At 42.7% G+C, this 20,560-nt stretch overlaps 1 protein-coding gene across 1 annotated transcript in view; it reads left to right on the top strand.

Moving 5' to 3' along the window:
* The window catches only part of LOC112264104 (spermatid perinuclear RNA-binding protein-like), a 53,432-nt gene that overhangs the window by 14,966 nt on the left and 17,906 nt on the right, over nt 1–20,560 (top strand). Inside the window, exons 2-11 of the mRNA XM_042294892.1 lie at nt 3,475–3,645; nt 4,423–4,664; nt 5,005–5,170; nt 6,864–7,008; nt 12,314–12,408; nt 12,593–12,688; nt 15,148–15,259; nt 15,419–15,516; nt 19,877–19,979; nt 20,096–20,179. Of these exons, the coding sequence (XP_042150826.1) occupies nt 3,643–3,645; nt 4,423–4,664; nt 5,005–5,170; nt 6,864–7,008; nt 12,314–12,408; nt 12,593–12,688; nt 15,148–15,259; nt 15,419–15,516; nt 19,877–19,979; nt 20,096–20,179 (1,144 nt within the window). The 5' untranslated portion in view covers nt 3,475–3,642. The remainder of the gene's footprint in view (nt 1–3,474; nt 3,646–4,422; nt 4,665–5,004; nt 5,171–6,863; nt 7,009–12,313; nt 12,409–12,592; nt 12,689–15,147; nt 15,260–15,418; nt 15,517–19,876; nt 19,980–20,095; nt 20,180–20,560) is intronic.

Below are 20,560 nucleotides of genomic sequence, written 5' to 3'. Positions count from 1 at the left end.
ATTATTAGTATATGTGGATAGAAAACAACACTCCGAAGTTTATAAAACTGTTTGAATGATGTATGTGAGTATAACAGAACTCATATGGCAGGCAAAAACCTGAGACAAAATCCAACCAGGAAGTGGGAAATCTGAGGTTTGTAGTTTTTCAACTCTCTGCCTATCGAATATACAGTGTCTATGGGGTCAAATTACACTTCCCAAGGCTTCCACTAGATGTCAACAGTCTTTAGAATCTTGTTTGATGCTTCTACTGTAAAGGAGGGGGGAATGGGAGCTGAATGAGTCAGTGGTCTGGCAGAGAAATCGGACACTGGTTGGATTAACGAGAATTTTATCTTTAAAATGGTGTCTAATACTTGTATGTGTGAGAAATTTGAATTATGAGATTTCTGTTGATTGAATTTGGCACCCTGCAATTTCATTGGCTGTTGGCGAGGGGCTCCTAGACAGGTTAAGGAATAATTTCCCCTTATCCAAGGGAATTGTTTAAAGGTGTTGCATAGAGCCTTTGTATCCATGGATTGTGAACCTTCCATTATTTAGCAAAGTAGCTTGCTAGCTACCTAGCTAGCTGGTGGATGTTTTCCTTTTGAAACCAGGGCAGAGAAAAGCAACATTCATTTCCGCAAATGCTGTTTACATCGATATCCATACTGAATGAAGCACTTAAGGGACCATGGGTGCTCTTAACTTTTTCACTTAATATAAAAGAGGGAAATTAGTTTTGTGCAACACACTTAAGTTAATTTCCCCTTAACTTTATTAAGTTGTTTTATGCAACCGGGTCCTGTTCTAAAAATATTTATTGAAATCCAACTGTCAAATCATCTGGACTAGTGGACTAGTCAAATTCCGGGACTTGAGATTGCAGCTAAGGTCCTAATGCATGTTCATTTTTTTTACGTCTCTTGATGTAGCCTAGCCTAACTCAGTGCAATTTTAGTACAGGGGAGAAGCTTTAATCTAGGTCTGTGAAATTGGCCCTAATTTATGTAACAAAGACACAGCTGTCAGAAATTGGCTGCTTAAAAAAAAAAGGATTAGGCTAAATGGTACACACAATTTGAGCATCGAGCAAAGGGATAGGGCTCTCTGTTTTGGTTAGCTAACAACTGCTTTTATTCTACAAGATTGATAAAGTAGTGTAAAGTGTCCTGATGGAGTGATAAAGGAGGCCTCAGGCTCCACGGGCTAAACCATCTTTCCAAGAAATCTCCAGTCCGCTCAGTTACAGGCAATTTGAGGACAGTTTTACAGCAACTTAACAGCCATTTGTGTGTTCATTTGAATGCAACAACTGGCCTACATGATGTTGTGGTTCCCTCAAGTGTTTGTGGTGTCCTGCTGTGTCAGGCAAGCTGGGCATTGCGTCCCTGATGGGGATTACAAACGCAGCTGGATTTTTAATGAAACATCAGTTTAAGGGAAACCCTTGCATAAAACATCTTAATGCCTCAAGTAACTTGTCCCAGTTCTTAACTTTTATAGGTGGATGGTGTCGGCATCATTTGATTTTCATTCATTTTGGAGTAGAATTTCCAATGACGGCAAGCTTTACACCACTCCAACCAACGCTTGGCATTGTGCATGTGATCTTAGGCTTGTGTGCGGCCGCTCGGACATGGAAACCCATTTCATGACCCTCCCGACGAACCCTTCTTGTGCTAATGTTGCTTCCAGAGGCAGTTTGGAACTCTGCAGTGTGTGTTGCAACTGAGGACAGACTATTTTTATGCCCTTCAGCACTCGGTGGTCCTGTTCTGTGAGCTTTTGTGGCCTAAATGACTGAATCCACTAATTTGAAAAGTTTTTACATATATATACATATACACACCCTATGTTTGAATAAAATCAACTGTACTGTATGTAGGCTACTGAGCTTGTCTGGTTCTTTAAACACTAAAATTAAAATTTTAAGACACAAATTACTGAAGAGGGAGCCAGAGATTATAGCCTAACTAGAAGGAAAAAATACCTGTTCCCAACCCTCCTGCTGCTGACCTAATGCCATTATGCTTCTGAAGTTACCAGTAATAGGCTACACCAGCAGTCGGCAACCTTTTCTTTCCTTTTAGAGTGCCAAGTTATCCTACAATTTCAGCTGATCTGTGTGCAAGTTTATGATTTTCATATGCACAGTTTCATTTAATTTATAATAAAGTCTTTACCTCTAAATCAATGTCATGTGGTTAATCAAAAATGATATCTAAATGATAGAAACCTAAAAGTAACTTAATAAATATGTAACTTAATATGTAAGTCTAGCCTACATAAAGCCAACAAATAAAAACAATGCAGCCTTCAGGTAGAAAATATCCTGATTTAAAAATAAATATCCTATAAATCACATTGGCTATGCATGGCCTGTCTGCAAAGAACTTAAAACATTGTATCAACTATTAATTTGGTCCGGCCTGATGCTCTTGCTAGCAAACTTGCAACATTGTCTAAAATATTCTGGGCCCTCAGTTTTCCTTGCCAGTGAACTCCGAACAGATCAACACAGCTGTAGGCTACTTGCGCAAATCAGGTAGGCCTTTTTTTTATGATGTTTCCACCGGATCAGAGCATTATATATATTTTTCTTCCCCTTTCAGCTGAGTGGTAATGGGAAGGGAGACAGCTGGAAAGATTTTTCAAGTAGACTACATTGAGGAACTATAGTCATTCTCAATGGACGTAAAAACAGCCGGCCTGCCTATTTACTATGTGAGTTTTTACATTCGTAACTTCAGTCAGAACATAACCTTACATTTTTTATGTCAGCCTCTGTGTCTCTTCCCCTTTGTCTCATGCTGTGCGAACCATCTGCTGGTGCAGAGGTTTTCAAAGTGCTTAAAAAGTCATCAGTGTGGCTTACTTTTAATTATCCCTAATAAAATCACCTAGCTTCTCCATTCAGGTTGAGATAATGACACTCATAATGTGATCGCGGATCTAAATTGAAAATGTTAAACAGGAATGTTCTGATGAATAGAGGTGCATAGCTTGTATTCTAGATATTGGGTCAAGGTCAGAATATCAGATATCTATGATGACATTTTTGTTACCCATAATAACAAATAAATGACTCACTATCTTTCGTTTTGGAATAATACCAAGGCTATACAGTATATTCGGAAAGTGTCCAGGCCCCTTCCCTTTTTCAACATTTAATTTAATATCAGTTTTTAAAATGTTTAATACATTTGCAGAAATGTCTAAAAACCTGTTTTTGTTTGTTAGTATGGGCTATTGTGTGTAGATTGAGGGGGGAAAAACAATTGAATCCATTTTAGAATAAGGCTGTAATGTAACAAAATTTGGAAAAAGTCAAGGGGTCTGAATACTTGCCGAATGCACTGTACACTTGGTTGCCAATGATTGCATACATCTGCTTGTTTGGTTGATGTTGGTTGTTTGTAGTTATGGCATATACCAGTGTGCTAAATGCTCATCATTTGTATCCCATCTCCTTTTTTCCTCCCACAGCTGTGCTGATTTACCTGTATCTCTGCCACGTGGGACAGAAGGGCTAGCTGATGGGTCAGAGGTGACTGCATGAGGAGGCGGAGTTAGGGGACCCTGGTCTGAACTTAGACCAAACCCAGTCACACTCCTAGACCAGAGAGGTCTGTTGACCTTGCCTCTCCTCTAGAGATGGTGAGATGTGTGTGTCTGTGAGAGAGAATCTGCCTGGCTGAGTGCGAGGATGTCTGTCTGAGTAGGCTATGTTTCTGTGGCTATAATGAATGTTCAGGTCTGACTGTCTGTTTTTATGCGTCTGTATGTCACATCTTGAATAAAGACAGGTTGTTTGAGAGGAGGAAGAGAAATATAGGAGATGTACTGTATGTGTTGTTGATGTGCTCCGCTCTCTTTTGATATAGAGGTGTGAATGCCCTGGTGGTACTGAAAGAGATTAGCTAGGTCGTGGTAAATGACCCACCTCGCCACCTCCACCTCTGAGGACTTGAGCCTCCCCTCCCCAGTCTCCACACTATAGCCTATGAATTATTCAACCCTCTCATAAATAACCCACTGTAACGAGTGGTGCCTACACACTGCAGACAGAGAGGGATGGAGCGATGGGAGAGAGATGGAGAAAGAGAGGGATGGAAAGTAGAACGTGGTCTCCACGCGCCACATGGTGCTCTCCCTGTACTGTGTGCAGTTGGGCTTGCAAAACGGCACACATTTGCTGATTCAGCTGATTTCTAGGAAAGCACACACTGGCTTCGTAAGTAGGACAAATGGAAATTGGCAGCAGCACCAGTTGCTAGGAGGTGTCACTGTCAAATATATGCGGCGTAAGATGGCATGTCTGGGCAGCCAGAAAACACCTTACTGTAACTGGCCAACTCATTTGTCTTTAGAATATTGATAAAGGATCACATGTTCTGAATGACTCGTTTTTTATTTGTTTTTCCTTCCTCTCAGAGGTCCATCCGATCGTACGCCAACGACGACTGCCACGTCATGGCCAAGCATGTCGACATCTACCCTTCGCCAGAGGAGCTGGAGGCTGTCCAGAAGCTGGTGTCCACTGTGGAATGTGCCCTCAAACAGGTGTCGGACTGGATGGACAACCTCGACGCCTCCCTAAGCAAGGTCCCAACCATCACCACCACTGTCGACATCAAGGCTGCTGGAGACTCTACAGGCACCCATGGCAGCACAAAGTGAGTTCTCTTCTACAATTTCAGGCCTGAGGTACTTTTACATTTGAGTGTTTCTTAATCCTGGTCCTGGGGACCAAAAGGGTGCACATTTTTGTTTTTGGCCTAGCACTATCCACCTGATTCCGTTGCTCTAAATAGTAGGTTTTAATAAAGCAGTTATGTAGTTATTTCTTCCTCTGTTTTGGTGAAAATGTGTAGACCTCATAAATGTAACTTTGACATATGACAAGTGTCTGAAAACAAAACATTTTAGTTTATAACTTTTCAGTCCTCTCTTAATGGCATCCTTAGAAACTATGGTGTAATGTGGCTGATTACTGCACTGCTCTGTCTTCACCAGGACCCAGAGTGTGTCGATACTGTGTGGGGTGATGCGGGTGGGTCTTGTGGCTAAGGGCCTCCTGGTTAAAGGAGACATGGATTTGGAGCTGGTCCTGATGTGCAGAGACAAACCCACCAAATTACTTCTGTACACTGTTAGTGCCAACCTGCCCTTGCAACTACAGGTCCGTTTGTACTCAAACATTTTACATTAGCAGACTAACCATAACATTTTTAAATTAATGGGATGTCACATTATTCAACTGTGAGTTTCAAATACCACTCCTTTCTGTAACGTAATGCAGACTAGAGGTTGACACGAGAGAGAAAATGAATTCCAGTCCTGTCTTGTCCAGTAAAAACAACAACGTCCTGTCCTGTCCTGATCCCGCAACAGTTCTTCTATAACCCCTGAACTGTCCTGATAAAAATCACTCCTGTCCTGTGCTAATTTTTAGGTGCAGAAATCAGAAATAACTTCCCCCGTTAGCTGCTTGTCTGTCTGTCCCCTGCTCTGCATGCAGAATTGCATTAGTGAAAACCGAGACTGTTCTTAGGGCAGGCCTGGTTGTAGCTAGGTGTGTCGAGGGCCAATTTTAGCTAACTCTAACCCTTTTCCTAACCTTAACCTAATTATCCTAACATGCCACATTAATTCTCCTAACATGCTGGGTAAGTTCTCCTAACATTCTAGAAAAAGTCACTGCTAGTCAAAACACGGCAGACCTGCCCTGAGACCAGTCTGAGTATCCACTAATGCGTTGCCAATAGAAAATGCTCCGTTTGGCTGCTGCTCCATGCTCACGAGACAGTTGCCTGCGCAGTGCACAAACAGCTTCTGAAGTAAAGTAGGGATCAGCTATGACTGGAGCGAGGTGCGCTAGTGTGAGTCGACAGAAGGGGAGAGGATGAAATACGGGTATTTTTATGAAATGCTCCACACGTTACATATTTCTATCCCTCCCCTCCCCCAAACCTCAGTTTATAACTATTATTGTACTGCCTGTTCCTGTGGACTGTTGATCCTGTCCTGAACTTGACTTTAGAACTTGAATCCCATTCTTGCCAGAATCCCGCGGGAGTCCTGTTCCCGTGTCAACCTCTAGTGCAGACCTGAGCATACCACCACTCTTTTCTGTAGTGTAGTGCAGATGTGACTACATCTACCACTGCTTTCTGTAGTGCAGTGCAGATGTGACTACATCCACCACTGCTTTCTGTAGTGTAGTGCAGATGTGACTACATCCACAACTGCTTTCTGTAGTGTAGTGCAGACGTGACTACATCCACCACTGCTTTCTGTAGTGTAGTGCAGACGTGACTACATCCACCACTGCTTTCTGTAGTGTAGTGCGGACGTGACTACATCCACAACTGCTTTCTGTAGTGCAGTGCGGACGTGACTACATCCACCACTCTTTTCTGTAGTGCAGTGCGGACGTGACTACATCCACAACTGCTTTCTGTAGTGCAGAGCTGACTACTGTACATGGACTCCCTGTGCTTCCTCCCTCCCTCCTTATCACCCAGTTAATTACCGATCCAGTCTGCTGTGCAGGTTATCATCAAGGGACGATTCCATTTGCACCTCTCGGCTTTTCAGCAAAGGAAGTGGAGTGAGGTTGACACAAGGAGAGACATTATGCATTCTTTGAAGGAACTAGCTACTAGACGAGAGAATACACATTTCTCCTTGTGAACATAATCACTACAAAATGATGTATTGGAAATGGAATTGGAAGTTTTGTTATGCCTATGACGTTCAAACATGTTCTGATCATTTAAAATTGTAATAATATAATAGTGTGTAATGGGAATGTGTTGAACATATTGTGTACATGCCAGAGCTGCCTCAACCCTCATTGGTTGCCCTTGTAGACGCTGACGGAGGACAAGTACGAGGTGCGGTCCAGCGTGTCGCAGTCCGCCATCTGGGTGGTCAACATCAACGACCCCAAATTCTCCCTGAAGGTCACCCTGTCCTCACTGGCCATGAGAGATGAACACACTGCCAAAGACCAAGGTATTTACCCCTATGTCTGTCCTCTAATAAGATTTTTATTTAATTTAATTATTTGAATGTATGATTTTATCTGAAAAATTTAAATAAACATAAAGCTGTTCCAGCTAGAGCCAATATAACTTTTAAAATCTATCAACATGTACTTTTAAAACCTGAACTGTTATTTTCATTGAGAAAATGACAATTTAGGAGAGGTTGAGGGAATGAGGGATGTACAAAGCAGAGGTTAAAGATGACAAGAATGGGGTGTGGAGAAAAGAGGTAATGGAGAAGGGTGATAAAGGAGGGTTGAAAGCTGACCGGAGGTGGTCTGTTGTGAAAATAGCCGTCTGTCTCCGGTTTCTCCGTACAGCGCTCTCTCATTATTTTTGTCTAACAGAGTGTCAGGGTACTTATCCTATCGTTGCCCAACATCCAGTTAGTGGGAAACTGCAAAATGCAGCATTGGAGACTGAGAGGAGTGCTTATGCTGTGCTTTTTAAAAAGAGAATGAAAATAAAATGATTTCAAGGATGGGAAGAGCAGCAATTATGTAAAACCTAATGTAGTGTGTCAACCCTTCTAGGGGAGACCTGAAATAAAATATTTTCAGCATTCTATACAAAAGGTCCTCGCAGCATAAATGTTGCATTGAGTGTTAGTTGTGAAACACTAGGGCTTCCCGAGTGGCGCAGCGGTCTAAGGCACTGCATCGCAGTGACCCGGGTTTTAATCCCAGGTTGTGTCACAGCCGGCTGTGACCGGGAGACCCATGAGGCGGCGCACAATTGGCCCAGCGTCGTCTGGGTTAGGGGAGGGTTTGGCCGGCCTGGATTTCCTTGTCCCATTGCGCTCTAGCGACTCCTTGTGGCGGACCGGATGCCTGCAAGTTGACTTCGGTTGTCAGCTGGGCGGTGTTTCCTCCGACACATTTGGGGATAAGCGTGCAGTGTGTCAAGAAGCAGTGCGGCTTGACAGGGTCGTGTTTCGGAGGACGCATTGCTCTCGGCCTTTGCCTCTCCCAAGTCCATAGGGGAGTTGCAGCGATGGGACAAGACTGTAACTAACAATTTGATATCACGAAATTGGGGCAAAATGAGCAGATGAATGCTAGGAGAGAAAGATTTTCCCCTCAGCCTCTAAATATTCTACACGGTTTAATTTTAATTGTGTAATCAACACAATGTCACTTCAGCACAAGCTCTCAAGCAACCTCTAGTTCTGGGGAACAACATGAGTAGAACACTGACTATACTGAAGTTTGTTCTATCCATATAATCTATTTCTTACCACAGCATCCTCAACCCTGAGGAAGACACATTGCCCGGAAACGGTTCTCTCCATAGAATGTTTGGGAGTATTATATAGTGTGCAAATGTCTTTATTTTACCACAACACCCCAGCCCAGTGTTTGTGGATTATCAAACCTGGAAGTGCCGGGCTGGAGCCAGCATAGGGACGAGACCCAGCACAGGACGCCCGGGTACAAGGGTCCCCTTTTAAAACCACTCTCTGCCTAGCCCTAGACGTCACTCCTCTTCCCCACTCTGTTCAATGTACTTTTCTTCTCTGGGTTACTCTACACCAGGGCTGTTCAATTCCGGTCCTAGAGGGCCGAAACCTTTCTGTTTTTTGTTTCTACTTCGTAGGTTAATTGCACTCACCAGCTGTCCCAGGTCTGAATTAGTAGAAGGAGAGTATGAAAACCAAAAGTATTTTTGCCTGCCAGGGCCAACATTGAACAGCCCTGCTGTACACCATGAAATTCTGGTCGCTGTACACCATGAAGTTCTGGTCAATGTCCAATTGAGAGCCGACAGAAGACAGGCAACTGGTATCCAACTGCCTTCTTGATTGCCGATATTCAACATATTTGATATTTTGTTGAAGACTTCTTTGCCCATTGATATTTGACGACTCTAACTTTACTGTTGATTTGCTCAGAATGACATACCATAATTTCATGTTGTAAAATCAGTTGTATTTGTATTTATTATGGATCCCCATTAGCTGCTGCCAAGATATTAATACGTGTTATTAATTGTCTTCGTTTTGTGGTCACTAATCAAAGTCTAAGCTGATGACGCAGAGAGCTCTAATTGGGGTTGTCTTTTTAGAATGTGTTCCTTGTGATTGATGGCTTCGTCTAGACCTGCAGCTGGTGGAAACTGGGGAGACAATTCTGCGTAGGAAGGGCTCTTGAGGCTCCATTGGCCTGTTTTTTTCATCAATTTTTTTTTATGCGAGGGCTTGAAAATTTGACCAATCACTGAACTATTTCTGCAGAAAACAGTCAAATCATTGCAATATTATCGCATTAAACTGAGACCCATCACTGCAGTACTAAAAGAGGGCTCGCAATTTTAACCAATCACCACATAATATGGTTCAATCAAACCACATGCCAACAAACATTTTCCCTCGTCAGTGCATTTTCACCACAAATTGGACAAAATCAAATTGCTGGAATTGCCGCAGCAAAATCAATAATTTTTACCTGTAAATATCACAAAAAATCCCTGCAAAATCCTGGAGGGACTGAGATATATAGTGGAAAGAAAAAGTATAAACCCTTTAGAATTACCTGGATTTCTGCATAAATTGGTCATGACAAAAGACAGTCTGTTTCAACTAATAACACACAAAATATTATAATTTTTCATGTCTTTATCGAACACTGTGTAAACATTCACTGTGCAGGTTGGAGAAAGTATGTGAACTCTTGGATTTAATAACAGGTTGACCCTCTTTTGGCAGCAGTAACCTCAACCAAATGTTTTCTGTAGTTGCGGATCAGACCTGCACAACAGTCAGGAGGAATTTTGGACTATTTCTCTTTACAAAACTGTTTCAGTTCCACATTATTCTTGGGATGTCTGGTGTGAATCGCTCTCTTGAGGTCATGCCACAGCATCTCAATCGGTTTGAGGTCAGGACTGACTGGGCCACTCCTGTTGAGCTTCAATTGGCAGACAGAGACAGCCTTACATTCTCCTGCGAAATGTCTTGAATACATTTTTCCGTCTGATAGCAAGCTGTCCGGAGGCGAGGCAGCAAAGCGGCCCCAAACCATGTTGCTTCCTCCACCATAGTTTACAGTTATGAGGTTTTGATGTTGCTGTGCTGTGCCTTTTTTTCACCAGACATAGTGTTGTGTGTTCTTTCCAAACAACACAACTTTCATCTGTCCACAGAATATTTTGCCAGTAGCGTTGTGGAGCATCCAGATGCTCTTCCATGGTGTCCTCCAAGAACACTATTCTTGTTTAGTGTTTTACATATTGTAGACTCATCAACAGAGATGTTAGCATCTTCCAGAGATTTCTGTAAGTCTTTTGCTGACAGTCTATGATTCTTTTTAGCCCTTCTGAGCATTCTGCGCTGGGCTCTTGCAGTCGTCTTTGCAGGATGGTCACTCCAAGGGAGAGTAGCAACGGTGCTGGAATTTCACCATGGACTGACTTTTAGAGATACTTTTATAACCCTTTCCATCTTTATGCAAGGCAACAATTCTTAATCTTAGGTCTTCTGAGATCTTGTTTGTTCGAAGCATGGTTCTCATCAGGCAATGCTTCTTGTGAATAGCAAACTCAAATTTTGTGAGTTTTTTTTTTATGGGGCAGGGCAGCTCTAACCAAATCTCATTGATTCGACTCCAGGCTAGTTGACTCCTGAGTCCAATTAGCTTTTGGAGAAGTCATTAGCGTAGTGGTTCACATACTTTTTCCCAACCTACACTATGAATGTTTATTGTATTAAGAAAAAAGCAATAATTTGAGTTATTAGTTTAAGCACACTGTCTATTGTTGTGACTTCGATGAAGATCAGATCAAATTTTATGTCAAATTTATGCAGAAGTCCAGGTAATTCCAAAGGGTTCACATACTATTTCTTGCCTCTGTAGTGTATATTCTGTGCCTTTTATGGTCCTATTTAAGTCTTTGCATTCCCTGGGCCAAGATCCTTAGCAGATGACTGTACTTTATTTTTCCCAGGTCTCCCCTGGGGCAGACCATGAAGGCCCTCAGTCTAGCATTAGGAAGTGTGACATGGGTTAACCCATTCGCATCATTTTCTCACCTTGTTTGTTTTCCAACTCTTCCATAATGTCCGACTTTCACAATGGTCTCTATGGAAAAGATCTGCAAAACCACACATAGACTGCTCTTACTATCCCCTCCGTAAATACAGTATGCTGCTGCACATGGCTACTAACCTTACATTTGAAATGGCCAGTGTGACTACTAAATTCAAAAGCGAATAATCTTAGACCAAGAATTTGCAATTGAAGAAATCATAAAATCAATTTTATTTCCAAACTCACTCAATAAACCAAGCCAGGAATTAACATTTAAAACCTAAAAATAAGTGGATACGACTATCCAATTTGGTTAGTCGATGGTAATATAAATATTTGAGTGAAAAACCTGTCCCAACGGTTGGAGTCATTTATTCATCACATAATACAATTACCGATTCTAAAATAAGCGGTACTAGCGATTATAATTGATGCAAAAAAAAGGCATTCGATTGTGCGGAGCGGGGTTATCTTTTTGTAATTTTGAAATAGCCATAATTGGTTGTGGTTCTAGCTGTAAGCCTATATACAGTAGATGTTGTAATTTAATGTTGGTTCCATTGCCAATTTTCCACATTGAATTATTTGTAGGGGATGAAGAGGATATCTCTTTTACTAAGCCCAGAGTTCTTTAGTGTGGTCTGCTCTGGGATGAGAGAACATTCACTGAGTCTTCACTTTCTTTCCATGGTGGCGTCCTCACTCTGTTTGTTTTACTGTTGTTTTTTATTTTCTCCCATGGCTCAGTTCCAGCCATGACAGGGCAGGTTTGATCCCACAGTAAGCCTGTGTGATTTAGTAACCATAAACATCTGATTGACCTGCAAGACAGAAAGTACCAGCATGGGGTCCTACTACGATGCCTGACAAACAAATTGAATTATGACTCAATTACATTTTTTCAACTTCACAATACCAATGCTTTCCCTCTACTTCTCTAAACATCCTTGAGATCCTCAAGACAGTAGTCACAGAACTAATCTCCAGACATTATCACCTTCCATTCTCCCCATTTTAAAAATATTATCAGACCAGTAGGAAGCTAATTATAGCCAGCCACCCTACTTGCCTGTGTGTCTATGGGTACGTCCTAAATAGGCACCCTATTCCCTAAAGTGCACTCCTTTTGACCACCACCTGCATAGGGAATAGGGTACCATTTCAGATGCAGCCTGTGTTTGTGCTGCAGTCTGTCTGAAGGCCCCCTGGGCAATGCAATCTGTGTGCTCATCCTGTCCCTCTTTCCAGAGGAAGGTGTGGAGGTGGAGGGGCTTGATGAGGTGCTGGACGGGCGGTGGTGCCAGGCTGCCCTGGCAAAGCTCAGACACACCAAATGGTTCCAGGTGGGACATCTGTTCTGATTTCACATGCATCATTCAGAACTGTTTGCTCCCTAGAGGGATATTTGGGGAATATTAAATGGCTTAATATCCTTTGTATGACTGAATAATTTAGCAGTCCTGATGGTGGACTGTACATGTGTTTTATCATCACTGGACTCTAATTGTGAGTCTGTTCACATTGTAGGCCAGAGTGACCGATCTGAAGTCGTGTGTCATCGTCATGCGTATTTTCAGAGACATGTGCAACAGACTAACTGTGTGGGAGCCTCTCAAAGGATGGGTAAGTGGTCCAGGGAGAGAAGGAAGAGGTGTATGTTTGTGTATGCACATCATGTACAGTGCATTCGGAAGGTATTCAGACCCCTTCCCCTTTTCCACATTTTGTTATGTTACAGCCTGATTTTAAAATGGATTAAATAAAAACATTTTTTATATATTTTACATTTTATATAAAAAACAAATACCTCATTTACATTCGTATTCAGACGATTTGCTATGAGACTCGAAATTGAGCTCCGGTGCATCCTGTTTCCATTGATGTCCTTGAGATGTTTCAACAATTTGTGATAGGCCACCTGTGATAAATTCAATTGATTGGACATGATTTGGAAAGGCACACACCTGTCTATATCAAGTCCCACTGTTGACAGTGCAGGGCAGAGTAAAAACCAAGCCACGAGGTCGACGGAATTTCCCGTAGGGCTCCAAAACAGGATTGTGGAGAGGCACATATCTCGGAAAGGGTACCAAAAGACATCTGACTCATTGAAGGTCCCTAAAAACACAGTGGCCTCCATCATTCTTAAATGGAAGAAGTTTGGAACCACCAAGACGTTTCCTAGAACTGTCTGCCCGGCCAAACTGAGCAATTGGGGGAGAAGAGCCTTGGTCAGGGAGGTGACCAAGAACACGACGGCCTGCTTGGAGTTTGCCAAAAGACACCTAAAGGACTCTCCCTACGGTGAAGCATGGGGGCAGCATCATGCTGTGAGGATATTTTTCAGTGGCAGGGATGGGGAAACTAGTCCGGATCAAGAGAAAGATGAACAGAGTAAAGTACAGAGAGATCCTTGATGAAAACCTGGTCCAGAGTGCTCAAGACATCAGACTGGGGTGAAGATTCGCCTTCCAACAGGACAGCGACCCTAAAAACACAGCCAAGACACGCAGGAGTGGCTTCGGGACAAGTCTCTGAATGTCCTTGAGTGGCCCAACCAGAGCCCGGACTTGAACCCGATCTAACATCTCTGGAGAAACCTGAAAATAGATTTGCAGCGACGCTCCCCATCCAACCTAACAGAGCTTGAGAGGATCCGCAGAGAAGAATAACAGTAACTCCCCAAATACAGATGTGCCAAGCTTGTAGCGTCATTGACGCTAGGCTGTAATTGCTGCCAAAGGTGCTTCAACAAAGTACTGAGTGAAGGGTCTGAATTTTTTTTAAATATTTTTTTTATTTCACCTTTATTTAACCAGGTAAGCTAGTTGAGAACAAGTTCTCATTTACAACTGCGACCTGGACAAGATAAAGCATAGCAGTGTGAACAGACAACAACACAGAGTTACACATGGAGTAAACAATAAACAAGTCAATAACACAGTAGAAAAAAAAAGTCTATATACATTGTGTGCAAAAGGCATGAGGAGGTAGGCGAATAATTACAATTTAGCAGATTAACACTGGAGTGGTAAAAGATCAGATGGTCATGTACAGGTAGAGATACTGGTGTGCGAAAGAGCAGAAAAGTAAATAAATGTAAACAGTATAATATAAATATAAATATAAATGAGGTAGGTAGGTAAATTGGGTGGGCTATTTACCGATAGACTATGTGCAGCTGCAGCCATCGGTTAGCTGCTCAGATAGCAGATGTTTGAATACTTAATACATTTGCAAAGCTTTGTCATAATCGGGTATTGTGTGTAGATTGAGGAAAAAAACCATTTAATCCATTTTAGAATAAGTCTTGCGTAACAAAATGTGGAGGAAATTCAAGGGGTTTGATTACTTTAGGAATGCACTGTATATTTGGTGCTTTTGAGTTAAGATATCCTCTGTGTGTGGTGTTGTCCCTCTCAAGGTAGCTTTATTCACGTCGGGAATTTACCTGAGTGCGTGAGACGCTATTCTGTTCATGGTTTCTGCGTTTGCCTTAGGGGAACGTAGCAGGAGTGATACTTTGGTGCAACTCCATACGATTCAAGGTTGCTGCGTGAAATGTGGCTCTGTTCACGGTGTAACTGAGCAGGAGTTAATGACTTCCGTGAAACTCCTCGTGATTATTGCAATTTCTCTTTTGTGTGTTGTGCTTGCGTTCACTAGTGTCTATGAATAACATGATTGTGCATAGTGTTGACGTCAAACGGAAAAATCACAGATTGTTCTTGATGTTGTGAGATTCTCTCCTGGTGTTCACAGAACTGGTGCTGTGAGATTCAGATATCAGGACCTGCTTAGACAAAGCAATTGTCTAAGCAGTAAAGTAGAACAAAAGGGAGCAATGGGTTATAAAATATTGGAAAATGCAGTATTGTTGTTGTAATGAGTACATAATGCATGGGATGCTAAGGCATACATGTACGAAAGCGTGTATTTGTATTGTAAATGTATGTAGTTCTGTCCTTTTGTGATTTACTTGACTATTAATGTTTTGGGTGGGCCCCGGGAAGAGTGGATGCAGCTTTAGAAGTAGCTAATGGGGATCCTAATAAAATACTAAATACTCTCTTCCCCCCCAGCCCCTAGAGCTGATCTGTGAGAAGGCCATAGCAACCTGTAACCGACCTCTGGGGCCCGGAGAGGCCCTGCGCAGGGTCATGGAGTGCATCGCCTCAGGGATCCTCCTCCCAGGTCAGTCACAGGGACTATAAGGTTTTCTATCCAGGTATCCCCTGGGAAAGTCGTCTGCTGACCTCAATGGGGCTTACTTTGCCCATTCACTGGGGGTGAATGGGCTGAGTTAGCCCAGTAAGCCCATATAATGTATGTGGATTTTTACTGCTGTCCCAGATGGGCCGGGAGTTCACGACCCCTGTGAGAAGGAGCCAACAGACACCCTGTCAGTGATCACAGGCCAACAGGCTCAGGCTATCACTCACAATGCACAGGTGAGGCACTTAAATACATCAGTTACATACCTACAATACATACAGTTGAAGTCGGAAGTTTACATACACTTAGGTAGAAGTCATTAAATCTTGTTTTTTAACCACTCCACAAATGTATTTTTTTTTAACAAACTATAGTTTTGACAAGTCAGTTAGGATATCTACTTTGTGCATGACACAAGTAATTTTTCCAACAATTGTTTACAGACAGATTATTTCACTTATAATTCACTGTATCACAATTCCAGTGGGTCAGAAGTTTACATACACTAAGTTGACTGTGCCTTTAAACAGCCCTGGAAAATTCCAGAAAATGTCATGGCTTTAGAAGCTTCTGATAGGCTAATTGACATCATTTGAGTCACTTGGAGGTGTACCTGTGGATGTATTTCAAGGCCTACCTTCAAACTAAGTGCCTCTTTGCTTGACATCATGGGAAAATGCAAAGAAATCAACCAAGACCTCAGAAAAACAATTGTAGACCTGCACAAGTCTGGTTAATCCTTGGGAGCAATTTCCAAATGCCTGAAGGTACCATGTTTGTCTGTACGTTCATCTGTACAAACAAAGTATAAACACCAAGGGACCACACAGCTGTCATACCGCTCAGGAAGGAGGCGCATTTTGTCTCATAGAGATGAACGTACTTTGGTGCGAAAAGTGCCAATCAATCCCAGAACAACAGCAAAGGACCTGGTGAAGATGCTGGAGGAAACAGGTAGAAAAGTATCTATATCCACAGTAAAACGAGTCCTATATTGACATAATCTGGAAGGCCGCTCAGCAAGAAGCCACTGCTCCAAAACCACCATAAAAAAGCCAGACTACAGTTTGCAACTGCACATGGGGACAAAGATTGTACTTTTTGGAGAAATGTTCTCTGGTCTGATGAAACAAAAATATAACTTCTTGGCCATAATGACCATTGTTATATATGGAGGAAAAAAGGGGAGGCTTGCAAGCCGAAGAACACCATCCCAACCGTGAAGCACGGGGGTGGCAGCATCATGTTGTGGGGGTGCTTTGCTGCAGGAGGGTCTGGTGCACTTCCCAAAATAGTTGGTGTCATAAGGATGGAAAATTATGTGGATATATTGAAGCAACATCTCAAGACATCAGTCACAGGTAGTTAAAGCTTGGTCACAGATGGGTCTTCCAAATGGACAATGACCCCAAGCATACTTCCAAAGTTGTGGCGAAATGGCTTAAGGACAACAAAGTCTAGGTATTGGAGTGGCCATCACAAAGCCCTGACCTCAATCCCATAGAAATTTGTGGGCAGAACTGAAAAAGCGTGTGCTAGCAAGGAGGCCTACAAACCTAACTCTGTTACAACAGCTCTGAGGAATGGGCCAAAATTCACCCAATTTATTGTGGGACGCTTGTAGAAGGCTACCTGAAACGTTTGACCCAAGTTAAACAATTTAAAGGCAATGCTACCAAATACTAATTGAGTGTATGTAAACTTCTGACCTACTGGGAATGAAATAAAAGCTGAAATAAATGATTCTCTCTACTCTTATTCTGACATTTCACATTCTTAAAATAAAGTGGTGATATAACCGACCTTAGACAGGGAATTTGTACTAGGATTAAATGTCAGGAATTGTGAAAAACTGAGTTTAAATGTATTTGGCTAAGGTGTATGTACACTTCCAACTTCAACTGTATATTACATACCTACAATGCTGTAAAGTCAGACTTGTATACACCAGGAAAGAAATGACACTGCTCTCCTCGTTATAGTACCTTCTCCCTCACTTTGATTGGATGATGAGGTTTATTTAAAGTGGCCCCAAGGCCACTCCAGAGGCCCAGTCAAGGTCTATAGTTAGATCAGTGCTGCTACAGCACCCCAGACTCGACCTCTACAGCCCCTTGGAGCTGAGGACACTCATGATGGAGGCCTAATTAGCCCACTAACGAGCGTGGGAAAGCATTCCCAGCGCACCAGCACTGCTCAGTGCTGCTTACATAAAACACTTCTAGACTGCCCCTGTCCCTGAGCAGAATGCAATGTAATACTATTGGGAGGGTAGAGGAAGGTGAGGAGGATCTCTCGGTTTCTCGCTCCAGGTAGGAGGAAATCTGTTCTGTCCATGCACTGTACAGTAAGGCATGGTTGTTGCAATTGTGTATATGTTCCCAATGTAACAACTCTTTCCAAGATCTCTTATTGAATAATGTGGTGATTGAGAAAGTTAAAACTGCTGGGGGTAAAAGCTTAGATAGCAAGCTGTTATGGCCAAAACATGTAGACTCTATGGTTGTTAAAATGGGAAGAGGTCAAATCAAATTCGATTTGTCACATGCGCCAAATACAAGTGTAGACCTTACCGTGAAAGGCTTAGTTTATTTATTTATTTATTTTACCTTTATCTAACCAGGTAGGCAAGTTGAGAACAAGTTCTCATTTACAATTGCGACCTGGCCAAGATAAAGCAAAGCAGTTCGACAGATACAACGACAGAGTTACACATGGAGTAAAACAAACATACAGTCAATAATACAGTATAAACAAGTCTATATACAATGTGAGTAAATGAGGTGAGAAGGGAGGTAAAGGCAAAAAAGGCCATGGTGGCAAAGTAAATACAATATAGCAAGTAAAACACTGGAATGGTAGTTTTGCAATGGAAGAATGTGCAAAGTAGAAATAAAAATAATGGGGTGCAAAGGAGCAAAATAAATAAATTTAAATTAAATACAGTTGGGAAAGAGGTAGTTGTTTGGGCTAAATTATAGGTGGGCTATGTACAGGTGCAGTAATCTGTGAGCTGCTCTGACAGTTGGTGCTTAAAGCTAGTGAGGGAGATAAGTGTTTCCAGTTTCAGAGATTTTTGTAGTTCGTTCCAGTCATTGGCAGCAGAGAACTGGAAGGAGAGGCGGCCAAAGAAAGAATTGGTTTTGGGGGTGACTAGAGAGATATACCTGCTGGAGCGTGTGCTACAGGTGGGAGATGCTATGGTGACCAGCGAGCTGAGATAAGGGGGGACTTTACCTAGCAGGGTCTTGTAGATGACATGGAGCCAGTGGGTTTGGCGATGAGTATGAAGCGAGGGCCAGCCAACGAGAGTGTACAGGTCGCAATGGTGGGTAGTATATGGGGCTTTGGTGACAAAACGGATTGCACTGTGATAGACTGCATCCAATTTGTTGAGTAGGGTATTGGAGGCTATTTTGTAAATGACATCGCCAAAGTCGAGGATTGGTAGGATGGTCAGTTTTACAAGGGTATGTTTGGCAGCATGAGTGAAGGATGCTTTGTTGCGAAATAGGAAGCCAATTCTAGATTTAACTTTGGATTGGAGATGTTTGATATGGGTCTGGAAGGAGAGTTTACAGTCTAACCAGACACCTAAGTATTTGTAGTTGTCCACGTATTCTAAGTCAGAGCCGTCCAGAGTAGTGATGTTGGACAGGCGGGTAGGTGCAGGTAGCGATCGGTTGAAGAGCATGCATTTAGTTTTACTTGTATTTAAGAGCAATTGGAGGCCACGGAAGGAGAGTTGTATGGCATTGAAGCTTGCCTGGAGGGTTGTTAACACAGTGTCCAAATAAGGGCCGGAAGTATACAGAATGGTGTCGTCTGCGTAGAGGTGGATCAGAGACTCACCAGCAGCAAGAGCGACCTCATTGATGAATACAGAGAAGAGAGTCGGTCCAAGAATTGAACCCTGTGGCACCCCCATAGAGACTGCCAGAGGTCCGGACAGCAGACCCTCTGTAGCAGTTTGGGTCAAGAGTGTCCCCCCCTTTGAAGAGGGGGATGACCGCAGCTGCTTTCCAATCTTTGGGAATCTCAGACGACACGAAAGAGGTTGAACAGGCTAGTAATAGGGGTGGCAACAATTTCGGCAGATAATTTTAGAAAGAAAGGGTCCAGATTGTCTAGCCCGGCTGATTTGTAGGGGTCCAGATTTTGCAGCTCTTTCAGAACATCAGCTGAATGGATTTGGGAGAAGGAGAAATGGGGAAGGCTTGGGCGAGTTGCTGTTGGGGGTGCAGTGCTGTTGACCGGGGTAGGAGTAGCCAGGTGGAAAGCATGGCCAGCCGTAGTTACAAGCCCTTAACCAACAATGCAGTTCAAGAAATTGATTTAAGAAAATATTTACATGCATGCTAGCATTGGGTTGTGAAAGTACTGCTAACTTCCTTCATATACACATAAATGGCAGAATCTCGCAGTATAATATTAAATACATGCTATTGATCGATAGTTCCGTATTTAATTCACCCATTGAATACGTTCTAGTAGGTATTTCTAGCATCACTCATTTCTATAGGGCTTGTGGTTGTTATTTACTCTTGTTTTGTGCCCACTTTCTGTCTGGTTTCATACTGTGTCTGTCTGTTTCAGCATGCGCTACGCCTCCTAGCCTTTGGACAGCTTTATAAGGTCCTGAATATGAATCCTCTCACTCCAACCAAACCGTCACACAGACTCTCCGGGTTGGACAAAGGTGTGTGTGTGTGTGTGTGTGTGTGTGTGTGTGTGTGTGTGTGTGTGTGGTGTGCGCTCGAGATCTCAGGTTGTCTCTGCTCTCCTGAAGGTGAAACCATCATTTGTATTACACAGGAACCTGTCGTAAAAGGCAGCATGAAGACAGACGCACTTACGACAGACAGCTCTTCAAGAGGATGAAACACAACCTGATGAGAGGTCAGATTCACTGCTGCTCTGGCTAAATCCTTCCTGAGTGTAGGGAAATCCCTTTCCTCTCCGTTCAGCCTAGAAAACTACTTGATGTAGTGTAGATGTGTAGACTTTCTGTAGATCAGCCTATGCCAATTGCCCTTATAAGAACTCTATAATAGAATACGGGTACATTCCAGAATGTCAATACTCAAAAATAGCATTCTGAGTGGGGTATTAATCCCATACCATCTCTCATCTACCCCTCATGGCTAGTAAAGGCTGTCTGTGTCACAGTAATGAAATTTCCCCTCACTGTGACTCCAATCCCACAGGACTTTGATCTTCCACAGTTCAAAGCAGGTGACTGACAGATAGGGGGTTGTAATGGACTGGGGATTAATCCCC

This window comes from Oncorhynchus tshawytscha, linkage group LG12, assembly GCF_018296145.1.
Source record: "Oncorhynchus tshawytscha isolate Ot180627B linkage group LG12, Otsh_v2.0, whole genome shotgun sequence".
In the NCBI taxonomy this organism is placed as follows: Eukaryota; Metazoa; Chordata; class Actinopteri; order Salmoniformes; family Salmonidae; genus Oncorhynchus; species Oncorhynchus tshawytscha.
Note: the sequence above shows the minus strand (reverse complement) of the source record. Positions and strands in the feature narration are given on the sequence as shown.